General features: G+C 46.2%; 1 protein-coding gene across 1 annotated transcript in view; it reads left to right on the top strand.

The window, feature by feature from the left end:
• The first annotated feature begins 962 nt into the window (after nucleotides 1-962).
• Nucleotides 963-14,054, top strand: part of znf423 (zinc finger protein 423) — a 128,220-nt gene continuing 115,128 nt past the window's right edge. The window contains exon 1 of the mRNA XM_066713472.1: nucleotides 963-3,008. Within this exon, the coding sequence (XP_066569569.1) occupies nucleotides 2,969-3,008 (40 nt within the window). The 5' untranslated portion in view covers nucleotides 963-2,968. The remainder of the gene's footprint in view (nucleotides 3,009-14,054) is intronic.

Below are 14,054 nucleotides of genomic sequence, written 5' to 3' on the forward strand. Positions count from 1 at the left end.
TCAAGCCTCTTGAACTATACAGATGCAGCGCAGACCATCTTTACAGCCCCTTGCAACCCCCCTGTGTCTCGTGTCGGATTCCCCCTATCCTGATTGTTTGGTGCCGTTTTAATTAAAATGTAAGCCATCCTGTGTCTTGATGTAATTACGATTGATAGACAATTCTGGCAGCAAGCATCTCTACAGTTTCCAGCACCCTTCATAAAAGCTGTATTTTCGTCTTGAAAAGTCCATTGCATACAATATTCATATTACACTGGAAACCAAGGCCATGAAAACTTCAGCTCCCTCGGTGCAGAAGCTCCAACCCTGAACTGACGTCTTTGTGAATTGCTTTCATCTTGTTAACAGCACAGGTTTTTTTTTTTTTTTTAATGCATTATTTCTTCTATACGTTTCATTGCGTCCTTGCATTTGTTAAAAATAAAAAAGGGGACATGCACACCCAGTTTGATGCCGTTCCCATCACCATACTCGACCTGCGCCGGGGAGGGCGGGCTCTTGCATTTGATTTCTGCTCTTTATAGTGAATTGATCAAAAACGCGACGTCGCGAGCTCGGCCACCCGCAGGCGCGCGCGGCACTGCGGGCCAGGGGTCACGGGTCACAGGTCAGAGGTCAGGCGCGCCGCGTGGAGCCCCGGCCGGCGGGGGGGGGGGGCATTTGAAAGGCTGCTCTGCGCCCGGCAGGGGGGGCGCCGCCAGACAGTGACAGCAGCGATGCGCGGTCAGTCTGTCCTCCGCACTGTGGAAGTGACTTACTTTTCCGTGGGAGCGAAGACCAAACAATAACTCCCAACACATCGTGTGCATGCTATCGAGGAGGCCTTGAACGTGGTCGTGCGTGGCGCACGGGCTGCATTAGTACCTCCAGGCTCCCACTGGACGCGTTACTCGCGCTGCTGTCCGAGAGGCGGCTCGGCGCGCTCACTGCCCGCACATGCGCACATGTTACATTCGCTCTGACGGGACTGGACATACGGCTCAGCTCGGCGCTGTAGACGAGACCAGTCGAAGCAGCAGCTTTTCTTCAATGTATTACTTGTGAAAACTACAATGAAGGGTATATTTCCAGAAATCTAGCCAAAACGACGAAGGCATATTTACTGAAGGCATCCCCCATCCCCTGTGCTACAGCACGGCCCTGGAAACTGTCTGTCGATGCGAGCACAGCTGGAGATGCTCGTATTGAGACACATCAGAGAAAAAGCAGCAGCAACAACAGGTCTGTACTGTTCGGCAATATAAATGCATGGTAGTTGAGGGGTTAACGATACCTAGGGGAGAGGAACAGAGCTCCCCTCCGCCCCCTTTCCCAAACAACCCCAACGGGACAGGCGAGAAAAGCGCCCTGTCCCCCAACCTGTCCCCCGTCCCCCAAATCCCTCACACTATCAATATGCATATAAAAACGACGCGACCACTGGCAATCACCAGAGACACCCGCCATGCATGGCAGCACTAAAAAACAAACACGAACCAAAACCATTGCAACAACCATGCCCACAATCCCGTCGCCTCGACCAGCCCCAGCTTTAACTTTCCCTTCCCGGAGAGGCGAAAACCCCGAGGCAGGCACCACGCAACGATGTAGCGGGAAACAGCACACAGTCACACGAATAGATACAAGTAACACAAAGCGGATATCCCCACCGTCCTGCTGGCGACAGTGTGTCTGTGTGCGGACTGCATGAAGCGCCAGTGAAGTGGCTGATCTGGAGGAAGAAAAGGAAAAAAAGAAACCCAAGAGGAAGACGGGTGAGAAGGCATGGGAAAACTCCGCGACTCCAGTCCGTCTTTTCCTCCTGCGCCGCGGTGTTATGTGGTGCTCCGTGTTTTGGCCCCGATCTGTGCTCCCAGTTAGACTGTAGTTTCCATGGCTGTCCATGGCTTGGTGCTGTTGGCTCTCTCTGTCTGCTCAGCCCAGGCTGTGCAGAGCTCCCTGCGGGATCAGAGCGCTCCCCCGCCGGGACCCTACTCTCACATCCTCCTGCTGGGACACGGCTACATTTCCAGCCAAGCCTGGCTTTATTATGTGTGTCTGCAGTGCAGCCCAGCCAGCAGTAGGATCGGGAGGCGGAGGGAAGACGAGAGTCAGGACAAAGAAAAAGGGAGAGAGAGGCTAGCGAGCGCAAACATTTTCTAAAGGAAATTAAAAAGGCTGACAGAGAGAGAGAGAGAGAGAGAGAGAGAGAGAGAGAGAAAGAAAACAAAAAAAACAAACAAATCAAAAAACAAAATCCTGGGTGCAAATGCTGGGCGAAAAAGCAATGCTTTCCTGAGCCACCTTCTGCACAATAACGCACGGAGGAGCGTGATCCGTGTTAGCCAGATCAGGGCAATAATCACAGAAATAGAAATATACAGAGATAGTTCGGGCAACTTCATCAGAGGAGGACCTCCGCGCAGGCTTACAGCCAAGAAAGAAAGAAAGAAAGAAAAGCCCCCAAGGCTGTTGAAATTGAATCGCACCCCCCCCGCTTAATTAAGGTAATCAGATTATTGACGGGTATCGGCACCTCGGTCCGCCCGCGGTCAGGTGTGAGAGCGCTGCCGTGATTGTGGCACCGGGCGCTGGCGGGGGGACTGGGGCTTGAGCGGCGAGGGTCTCCAGCGCCACCGGCGACGGGCTCTCTTTAGCGGGAACAAAAGGACCATCTCGCCGCGGTCGCGCACATCGGCAAGTTGTCTTCTCGATTCTACAGGTTGGTTCTGCTGCAACAGCAGAGGAGAAGTTGCCAGGAAAAAGCAGGAAAAGGGGCTCCGGGTTGATTGGCATTGCCGAGCCAGCTTCCCCCGTCTCCCAGTGCCACCGGACTGGACCTACCTAGCAGCCAGATAAGTTGCCGCATTGCAACAGGCGAAGAAGTAAAAAAAAAAAAAAGACCCTCCACACTTCATCTGTATGCCTGGACATTTTTAAAAGGGCCAGAGTCTACTAAAGAAGGGGAAAGGCTGTTAAACGGGAGATGTCTAGGCGAAAGCAGGCCAAACCGCGCTCCGTTAAAGGTAAGTCATTCTTTAAAAAGAAGAAAAAAAATGAGGAAAGAAAAAAAAAAACCAAACCCTCCCGAGCAGCAGCATGACCAATGAGATTTCATGCGTAAGCTTGGCGGGTAGTGTGAAATTCAAAGGTTTAATATCTGCAGTCCTTATTGTGGTTATTGTTGCGAGGCCATTGAAAAGCCACACGGGCGGTGTGATGAGATACACACACTGATTCAAGGAGCACTTTTGGAATTAGTAACGGCTTTGCCCGGTTCAGTTGTTGTTATTATTATTGTTGTTGTATGTATCTATTAACACCATGCATGTTTCTAGAAAGCCCTAGTATCCGGTCTGATTCTGTGTAGACGTGGGTTGTCTTGTTTGAACACATCTGGACGGTGCTCGCTGCGTGTTGCGACAGTGTTGCACAGCTGTTGGGACTTTCAAAACAATTTCACCTGAACGCAGCAGCCCGCTTATCGATAGCAGGAGTGTGCAAACAGGAAGGGGACATGGCTTTCCTGATGCACACGGGAACAGATACAGGACACAGTTGTCTTGAAAAGTTTGCCGACACGGTATGTAGTACATCCTGAGACATGCATGATTATAGTCTTAATAATGTATTTTAAAATGATTGCTGAAAGCTGACCCACACTTAGGACTGTAAAGGATATTGTTCTATACATGCATAACGTTCTCATTATTATTTATGATTAGGGAAACGAGCAGGGGATACTTGGCAATGCTCAGTTTCATTTCAGTAGGTATAGCTCGGGTCCTGTGCGATATGAAAGGCAGGTCTTGGGGGAGGAGAGCGACCTCCGTGTCGGGCCGGACGCCTCCTCGCCGGACTCCCTCCAGTAGCGGCAGGTTTCTGGGTTTGCGTGGAAATAATCGACCCCCCTCCAGCCTTTTTAATTTTTATGCATTTGTTAATATTAAATATGTATGTATCTGTATATATAACCAGAAGTTGACCAAGGCGCTCCCCCCTGCCCAGAGTTGTATTATTGGGGTTGATGACGGGGGCAATGTGGCATCTGTGTATCCACCGTGGAAACCAGATGGACCTCAGAAAGGACATGCGGTCCTGTTTAGGAAAACGTTGAATATTGCAATTTATTTATTCACTAATGAGTATTATAGTTCTCATCTTTCGTGCACAACACAGCAACAACAATGTAATGCATGCATATCTATACAAATATGAACTCCTGATATCAAACGCTTCAGGACTGTGGACGACGTGGGTTGGTTGTTCACAATTTCCGGCACATTGTCCTTAATTAACGCGCAGTGGCCATTAATGCCCGCTCCACAAACTGCCCTCACCGCTGCCTCTCGCAATTAACAGGGAGCCAAGATGCCCGATAAACAAAGGGATGCGCTTTCCTGACAAACCCCTCCACCAACAGTCCCGGCTGGAGGATCGTGCCCCGACCTCACAGAAAATGCCTACATAAAAAAAACAGAATGGAAAAATATCCTTCCCCGTGTCAACAGTGATCAATATTGACTCAATTACACTCCGTCGGTTATACTGGATACCGTTTACGTGAACCACACCGGAGGAGCTCACTGCAACAGCCATGCATCCGTGTCAAATGCTATAAACCAGCCGGTAAATGGACCTGGCAGCGTTTTAATACAGGATTAAAAGGTTGGCTATTTGTCCCAGAAAAAAACGTTGGTAAAGTGGCATGGTCGCACATCATTTCAATCGATACGAGGTTATCCTTGATGTTTTCTCTTCCTCCGTTATGACGTGTTTGGAAATTGATTTGGACATCTGTGTTGATTTGACATCGTCTTTGGAGTGCCTGCGTTTTATTTGATTTATAAAAAATAATTTTCAATCTTTTTCATTTGGCAGTCATTTCATTGCACTTATTTGTGGTTGTGCAAGTGCTGAGTGGATCTTTTTTTATGTGTATGTGACACTGGTGATCCTAAATAGCATCGAGGGTGACATGAAATCGTCTCCATTCAGAAAAGCACTGGGATAGCAGAGCAGGCACCGGACACCCAAGACTGATGGCACTATTTACCAATTCATTCATTCCTTCATTCAGTGCTTTAATAACGTTTGTGTCCAGGTCATTGCCATTTGAGTTGCAAATGTAAGCAATCCACATATGCTGTTCATATATTATTCAGTGATAAGTATTACTTAATTATGCATTAATAAAACCTCTTAATTTTTGGGACCGAGAGAGAGGGAGAGGGAATATTTGGAGACTTTGGAATTCTGGGGATTCCAATGATAAAATGAAGATCCCTTTAACCCAAATTCCCAAATGTGTCTGTTTGTTGTTCAGTGGAGTATAAATCACACTGCACTCTTTGACATAATTTGGATAATCCGGATATTTTCTCTTAAATTCTCTTAATCAAAGATCACCTGGTGAAAAGTGTGGCGGGGGAAATAAAAAATCTAATATCATTTAGCTGTCAACACACTGGGATTTTCTCCCCCATTTCTTCCTTCTGCATCCAGTGTTTCTGTTAAAAAATAAAAGCCTTCCTACTGACAGTAATTTTGATTTAAAAAAGAAATCGAAGACGCCAGACTGAAATAAAAGTCATCCCTGGGAAGGACATAAACCTTTCCTCTGTGACGTGACAGGGTTGCTTTGCTGTGTGAAAGGGCTTTGGAAAAAACTCCCCCACCAAAAAAACAAAGACCCCTATACCAATTCGACTGGGAATCCAATGTCAAAGAGGATGCGTGTTGTGTGTGCGCGTCACGAGCCCAGGCGGTTGCTTTAGTGGAACCTGCACGGTGTTTGAGTGATTGTCGCACAGTGGTCTGTACAGGTGCGTTGGTTGTGCTACATATTCTTCTCACAGCTGGTGTTTAGGTGCACAGAACAGAACGTGCCACTTCGCTTGCATTTCACAGAAGTCCGGGGATGCAACATGCGTCCCTTAATTTAGTTGTAATCGTTCGGCTCCCGTTCCTTCCTACATGGTTATCTCTGACAGGCCTGTGTTCATGCTATTAAAGAGCTGCTTTCTTTCTTTCTCTCCTTTATTGTCACTTAGCCTTTGGCAGCCAGGTGGAAATTTCATTGGTCAATGGTCTGTTATAAATGGGTAAGTGGATTACCACAGGCCTATTGAACTGAAATCAGGGATGAGACGCGGCTCCTTTGCTGAGCGACGTGCGCTGTTGCAGGGTGTCCTGTCCGTGTGTGTGCACTCGCTCGCTCACTCACAGGGCTCTCGGCTCCTCGTACGCCCGACATTTAAACCCAGACTACTGTGGGATTTGCACTGTAGACCGCCTTAATCGAACAGAATTGCATGTCATAGCCGAAAGGCAGTTTTAGTTTGTTTGTATGTAAATGTATGTTTTACTCTTGAGTGATTGGTTGCCTGTCTCGTGTCTATGTATGTAGGGTTATGAAATGCTGCCTCTTCCAGAATTGGTCGGGTTCTGTTACGAGATACTGGTAAATACCGCCTTGAACTTCTGTCATTATCAAGTACGGTTCACCGGTGCTGAAAGGTCAGCCGATTATTTCCAGATGGGGGCCTGTATTACGTGGCAGTAGATGGTTCTCCCACTGTGTGTGGGTTTGCTGGCCCAGTTGTGTTCCAGTTATAATACCCGTTACTGTACAGATCAGGCATGCAATACACATGTCCGACCCTAGGTAGAAATCGTGTTTTCAGGAGCAATTTTAACAAACTAGCATTACATTCACAGAGAATCTTCAATTCAAGCCAACGGCAAACACAAATGCGGTATTTGGAACCCTGTTGTGTGCCGTACCCCGTCTATAAATATGAGTGTATATTTGGCATATATAGAATCGCACAACTTATGGATAAGGGCGTCTGCCAATTAATAAATGATGATGGATCATTGAGAGATTCACGGTGTTGCCGTCACAGTGACTTTCTCTTTATTTTATTGGGGGAGGGTTGGGGGTTGAGTGTACTCTTGATGGACCCCCTCTTCCCTCCTGCAGTGCTATGCCGCACTCCACAGCGGCCCCTGGTGGGAGCTGAGTGGATCCACCCCCCCCCACTCCCTTGCGGCCAATGTCTGCCAATGACTATTTCTTATCAGCAGCCTGCCGGGTAGTTTGTATGGAAGGATCTGTGTTAATATAAGGGCTCATTCTTGTGCTATGCCATTGTAGCAGCTTAGCAATAGGGTTTATCAGCACTGTGGACTTACTGGACTGGAACAACATTGAGCAGCGCCTGTATTTCATTTCTAAAGAGGACGCTTCTGGAGGGGATGCCGTAGTGACTTTTGCTATTAATTCTGTTTGTATAGTCCCACCCCCCCACCTCTCCTGATGTCTCCTTATTCTAAGTTGACGTGTCTTGGAGTGGCAGGATTCTGGCGATGAAAGCTGGGCGGGACGATGTAACGGTTAACTCAGTGTCAGTGATGTGGCTCCATGGCCAATGATAATTTCCTGCAGCGATGCTTCTTTAATAGTAATATTATTTATTTTTAAGTACTACGATTTTCACTGATATTATGGACAGAGCTGTGTTGCCCCTTTACTATACTCTGCCTTTGTCTTTCCGACCTGTGCACATAGAAAAGGCTGTTAAAACAGACTTGAGACGCTTGCAAAAACCTAACCCAAGAATGGCCGAAATGCATTGGAGGAAGGTGCGTGGCGTGGTTCTGGAAGTGGCCCGTCAACGGCCCTGGCAAAGCCACAGTGCCTCCGGTCCAGCCAGGCTGTAGGACTGTTTACAGCAGGGAATGTGAAAATAAAATTAAAATAAGACTGATGATTGAGACGGGAGGGCCGTGTGTGCCTTCCTCGGTGGAGGTGTGCTCCACGACCCGCCAGCCTCCCATGGCCGGGCAGGAAGTCTCGGGCTGTACATTAAACATAAGGAACGAGGCAATTAGTTCTCCTCTTACACCTGGCTGATACATATATTTATTTAAAATCTGCCCCACTGGAGGGTTTTCTGCCAGTCCGTCCCATCTTCCTCTGCTATGTGGTGCGGAAGCCACGGCTTGTCCTCTCCTGACCCCTGCTGACCCCTGCTGACCCCTGGAGTCTCCACAGAGCAGGGTGTGGGTCTAGCCCATTGGTCAGCCACAGCAGTCCTGCGGGGGGGGCGGGGGGGCAGGTCACGGTCCTCTGTGCCCTGAAGGAGAGACCCGCGGCTGTGCAGTTGGAGCTGAGATGTCTGGGCTTCTGATTTCAGCGCAGCCCCATGGAAAATGGACTTCAGTGTGGCTCTCTGTTAAAGGGAAAGTGTGTTCTGTGAAGTGTTGTGTGCACAGGGCATCTTTAAAGAAGGCTGGCATTAACCATCATGTTTTGTGAATTATGTTTGTGACGGTAGTTTATTTGATCTGTGTGCACATTAAAATATGTTCTGCTCACGAGTAAATGTAAATTGAAGGACTGTTAACAATTTGAAATTATTTTTATTATTAAAGAATCATAACTCAAAGTGGTGAGTTGCTCGGTTTGTGATTTGAATGTTTTTTGGGGAGTACATTTAAATTGTTTTTTCACTGTTTTAAGGTTGCTACTGAGGAAAAGAGGTCTAGATTCACATTCAACAGTGTTGCATATGAAAATAATATCTAATTGATTACAATCTGGTGCTTTTACCTGGAGGTGGTTTCCTTTATTAGTGTTTGCTGCTGCTATTATTATATTATAATAATATTATAAGTGGGAGATTGTTACTTGACGCAATTGTATGCAGAATGCTTTGATGGGTTGGTGCTGAAGGTGTTGGTCTGAGGGCCTGCTGTACTAGGAGCTGTTTGCTTTAAAGCAGTTGGGTGTGTTGTCTATCCTGAGCCTGTCGGGGTCGGCTTCAGAGGGCAAATTGAGAACATCAAGACCCGTCTGCCGACGCATCCCTGCCAGGTTCCCAATAGCTGCATCACATGTTTTGTCAAACCGGGTGAATAAATTGCCAGCACTTTGATATCGATAAAGTAACCTTTTCTTCGTGGGAGTGAATTTCCAAGAAATACATCTCACCCGAGATCTGACTTTGTTGAATTGAGCTCTTGCTTTCTGGCTTTGTGTAAACACGAGCAAGCGCACCTTCAATCACAGCCAAAAGCAAGAAGATTTGTCATCTGGTGGGCATGGAGAAGGCTTGGGCATCCAGAATGGTATATAACAGAGCAGGCATCCCCTGAGAAAGAAAAAAATAATCAAACAAACAAAAAAAGCAAAAAGTCAAAAAATAGAATAGTTTTCCACGGATATGGATGCTTATGAGGATAATGGTAATACATAGACAACAGAGGCCTGTGTGTGAAATCTAAAGATTATTCGGTACATACACATTTTAAAACTAGGGTTCTCTCCCCTGTGAAACTGCTGTTAATAGTCTGATATTGTAACAAATGTTGCAGGCTGCTGGAACCATTTTTAAAGTTAATTCACATTAGACCAAGTATAATTCAATGACTATGTATACGATGAATGCATACTCTTAGACTTATTCTGTTTTTATGTCAACCAATTTCTAAGAAAGTACATGTTGTATTATTAATAACATAGCAGTCCAATATGCCCCGTATTAATACACCTGCAGTCTTCAGGACATCCAATCGCTGTCATTAGTAAACATGGCCTATGGACGCCTAATATCACATCTCAGGTGCTGTCAGTCTGATTTATATAGAAAACGAAGAACTAAAACAAATATTGCCAGACAAAAGCGTCAGAGAGAGGAGGGTTGCTATCATGACTAATTAGTTCCTGATAAATCCTTTACTATATGTGTGTGTGTGTGATATATAGACGGGCAACATTAGCTTGTGCATGCTACCGTAGAAGTCTTGAATTATATTTTCATGTAGTAAAAAATAAAACACGCGTTCGTTTTTTGGGCTAAGATGTATTTATTGTATTATTTTCGTCATTAATAGCAGCTCCACAGGTGCCGTCAGTGTCTGCTTGGCGGGGGTTGCAGGTAAACGCTGACAGGAGCACGTCTGCCTCTCCAATTTGTGTCAACCTGTCAGCCGGGCCCGGATCCACATCATCATCGGCCCGGGCGGGCGGGCTGACACGGCCGGCCTGTCGCTGTGCGGCCCGCTCGGCCCGCCGTACCTGTCGCCCAGTGCCGGCCGGGCCGCGGCGTCAACGGGAAGGCCGGCTGGCTCTTTGTGCTTGATTGATGCCGCGGATGAGAGCGTGTCAGTAGCCGCCCTTTGAGAGCCATTGTGCGGCGAGTCCGAGCTGACAGCGGGAGGCATTCCCCCAGTCGAGATTAGCGCCGCCAACACACTGACATCCCCCCGTGTTGTCCTATTGCTATGGTGCAGCTCGCAAATGTCGTTTCTTTTTCGCATTGTCGGCGGGCTCAGTAACTTTTAAACAGATTTAATGCGTGAAGCCGTCTTTTATGGCCGGGCTGGACGCTAACTTTCAGCGCCTGCATCGCGGCATTTAGCTCAAAGAATTATAATTCCTCTGTTTTATTTCACGGCGGCCCGACGCTACCAGAGAACGGCCACTCAAGGTTGATGTCGGCCGCCTTTTTCTTATTGCTCTCCATTGAATTTCACCGTCAAAAGCGAGCACCCCCTGCTAGGACCAGCACAATAATGAAACGTGCAAACAGCAGGTTTATTTAAGAAACAGTTAAAGTCGTTTCTTATGGCAGGACATGAAAGAATTTCAATAATGGCATTTACAAAGCATGCATGCATTTGCGAGATGTTTTAATTTCCCTTTCAAATCAGGTTACCATGCTTGCTTTATTTGCCAGGCATATCTTGGTAGAAAACTACTTTATCAGACACTTTTGTGTGCGTGTGTCGGACATATCTTGGAGACGTTAGTAGCAGAACATGGCATTATATGAACACAATTCTGTAGTCTACCTGCTAAGAATTCATTCTCACACATTCAAACTAGTGCAATAACACGCATAGGTAGGAACACGCTTTGAGGTTAGTTTGCAGATGACATTATTGATGTTGAAAGTTGATCCCCTGTGAATATTGTTTTACTCCGCTGCTCATAATCATTCTGAAACCTGTTATTGCAACAGAAAAACGGTAAACTGTCTCCAGGATGACTGTGTAGCTGTTATGGGGTGATATGAATGACTCTGTGGCTGTTGGTAAATACCACTAGCAGTATCAGTACTTTCAGGACTTTTAATTTATTTTAAAAAATACAGATAAAATAAAAACAGTGAATTAGTGGCATTGATGGTACTGAAGAAACCTTTAAGAACACATATATTAAAATATGATAGTTTGTACGTCACTGAGTAAAATCTGTAGGATATTAATATATTTCTGCTGTAATTTTAATCAGATTTGAGATATAAAGAATGAATGGGACTGGGGCTAGAAATCCCTGCCCGCGCTCTGTGCAAGGAAGCTCAGTGGCATACCAATCGACAGAGCTGGGGCATTTGGGGGAGAAAAGCACTTGGTGAAACTCTACGAAAATATCTGCATGGTGAATCTTCATATCCGCACATTCACTAATTATTTCTTGCTGTAGGTGCTTTTATTTACATTTGGTTTACTATTAGGATGAATATAGTTGTTGTTTTCTTTAAGTGTCTGGTCAAGATGTGTGTTTATTCTCTGTAACTACAGCAAAAGCATCTCTAACCACAGAAGAGCCGGTGCTGAAAGTTTGCAGGCATCACTGATGTAGTGGTGACAGGTCTGTGCAGGAGCAGAAGACGCCGGCCTGTGTGCTGGAGTGCAGAAAGGCTGAGGTTTACAGCGCCGGGAGCCTGCCCTGGCTTTTCTTATTTTAACTCCGCGTCTTGGAGTGATGTGAGGCCAGTCGGAAAATAGTGACTTTGGCCAAAAGTGTATAGAGCAAAGTCTACTCCTGCGCGTTTTGGGAGTGTGTATGTGAATAAGAGTGGCTCAGCCTCGGTGCCCGTGGAGGCGTGTGCCTGCTTGAGCCACAGGGCATAGCCGCCCACTCTCACCCTCTCCCTCTCCTTTCCACTCCACTGCCCTAATACGCTTTATAGGAAATGCTTTCAGAGGTTAATTGTTCTGTCTGAGTAGCTACAGGAATGTGGTCATGAACCGACCATCCATGTCAGGAGGCGGCAGCAGCAGTACAGCTGCACCGCACACCCACACTGAACCAGTCCCGGGCTCTCTGCTCCCTGTAACCCACCAGAGAGGAAGATATCGTACATCACTTCATTGTACTTCATGTGCGTTTACTTGTTGAGATCTACAACATTCTTAAAAACCATAATCAGATGTTTTGTTTTTTTTGGATGTGGATTTTTTTTAAATGATAAAATATTGTACTCCTTTTGTACACCTGAGAACAAAAATGCAGGGAGGGCCGGTGGCAGGTGTGCCCTCACAGAGCCAAAGAGCTGCCATTTATGTGCAGATTTCTGAGAGAACACGATCAGAGAAAATGCATGCATCTCCTTGCAGGTGTATGTGCCTCATTGCTAGAAATCCAGGCACTTCTCCTAAAATAACCGGATGTGAATTTTTACAGATCTGTCTGGGAGAGAATCTGGCAGGCCTCATCGCGCTTGGATCTGTTTTCCATGCTACTGAGGTCTCAGTGGTGCAGGTGTGCAAAGGCAAAATAAATAAATAAAATAAAATCCCCCTACTTTTTATTTATTCTTTCCTGTGCTCCTCTCCCCTAATAAATGCTTCATGTCACCATCAAACGGCAAGAATCAGCCCTGGAAAGGGAACGAAGGGGGAGAAAGTAAAAGAGCATAGGAAATACAAGGGCCACGGCTGGGCTGTGTGTTGTTGACGGATGGATCTTAAAAATGTACAGTTCTTCTCCGAGCGGCTTTGCTGTTTGCAGTAAGTAGCTCTGTGATGAGCCCGACAGCGGTCCACACGGAGCCAGCTGAGGTATGAAGCTGCCACTCTGGCAGGTCTACCGTGCAGATGAACCATCGCATTCCCTGACAGCAGGTCTGAGGAGCTGGCCTAATGAACGCAAATAACGCGCCGTCGTCCGCTGATGTTTTTAGGGGAGAATGAAGTGAAGTCTCGAGGCTGACCTTGACAACGCTCACTGTGTTTGAAGTTCAGTAGTTGCAGCAGCTGTGGATCTGAAACGCCTGTATGTGATATATTTATATATTTGTTCATTTTGTGGAAAACGTGGGAAGTTTGGGTACTGACAACTTCAGATGAATTTTCAATTTGTGACGGTTCTCATTAAACTCTGAATTGACAACACTATGGGTTCCTTTTAAACTACACTGAGAAATACATGAGTGGCATCAACAATCAACAAAAAAACAACATATAACTTTTTTAATGGAAGATCAGCAGTTTCAGCCCCCCCAACCCTGCAAACAAAACAAAAACAGATACAAATGTTTCTGTATTAACATAACTGTGATTGTGATAAAAGTGATTGATTGTTCTGATAAACATCCTTTTCAGAGATTGGAGGACGGGTGCGCGTTGGAAGCCGTTTTGCACGCCTCAGTGAAGGTGACGTCTCTGGTTTCGTCTTCTAGGACACTGGTCAGAAATATCTGTAACCCAAGAGAGAGGAAAAAAAAAAAAAGACAAAGCTTCAGTAGGATTTTGATTCCAGCTGCTAATCTTCCTCCAGTGGTGTTGACAGCAGCAAAGCTCATTCAGAAGTGTTTGACGTAATGCCTAATCAAATCTGTATCAACTAAATAATGCCTAGGCGTGAAATTAGTGTCTGAAGTAAAAAGCAGTCCCAGCCTGTACGACAGGATAAGGCAATTAAGGCGGCCCGTCCTTCTTTCTGAAGATACTACTGCTAATGCACAGCAGCGTGCAACTTCCTAATTTGCCATTGTGTTCCTTCTTTCTTCTCTTATTTTTGAAATTCACTCATTCATTTAAATGTGGGCATTGATGAAGGTTTACTCCAATGGCATCTATTTCTGGATGGTCCCCAGACACCAAGTAATCTTCAGAGGCTGTCTTATTCCTCTCTAGGTCACAGGCGTCAAATGTTTTTCTTTTTTCTTTCTGTTCTTTCTGGGATTGTTTTCCAGTCAAAGAAGAAGGAAGTCAACAGAGCATAAATCTCTTCTGTCTCCTGCCCGATCCTCGTCTGATCACATCGCGCAGCAAAA

The sequence above is a fragment of the Amia ocellicauda genome, chromosome 9, assembly GCF_036373705.1.
Source record: "Amia ocellicauda isolate fAmiCal2 chromosome 9, fAmiCal2.hap1, whole genome shotgun sequence".
In the NCBI taxonomy this organism is placed as follows: Eukaryota; Metazoa; Chordata; class Actinopteri; order Amiiformes; family Amiidae; genus Amia; species Amia ocellicauda.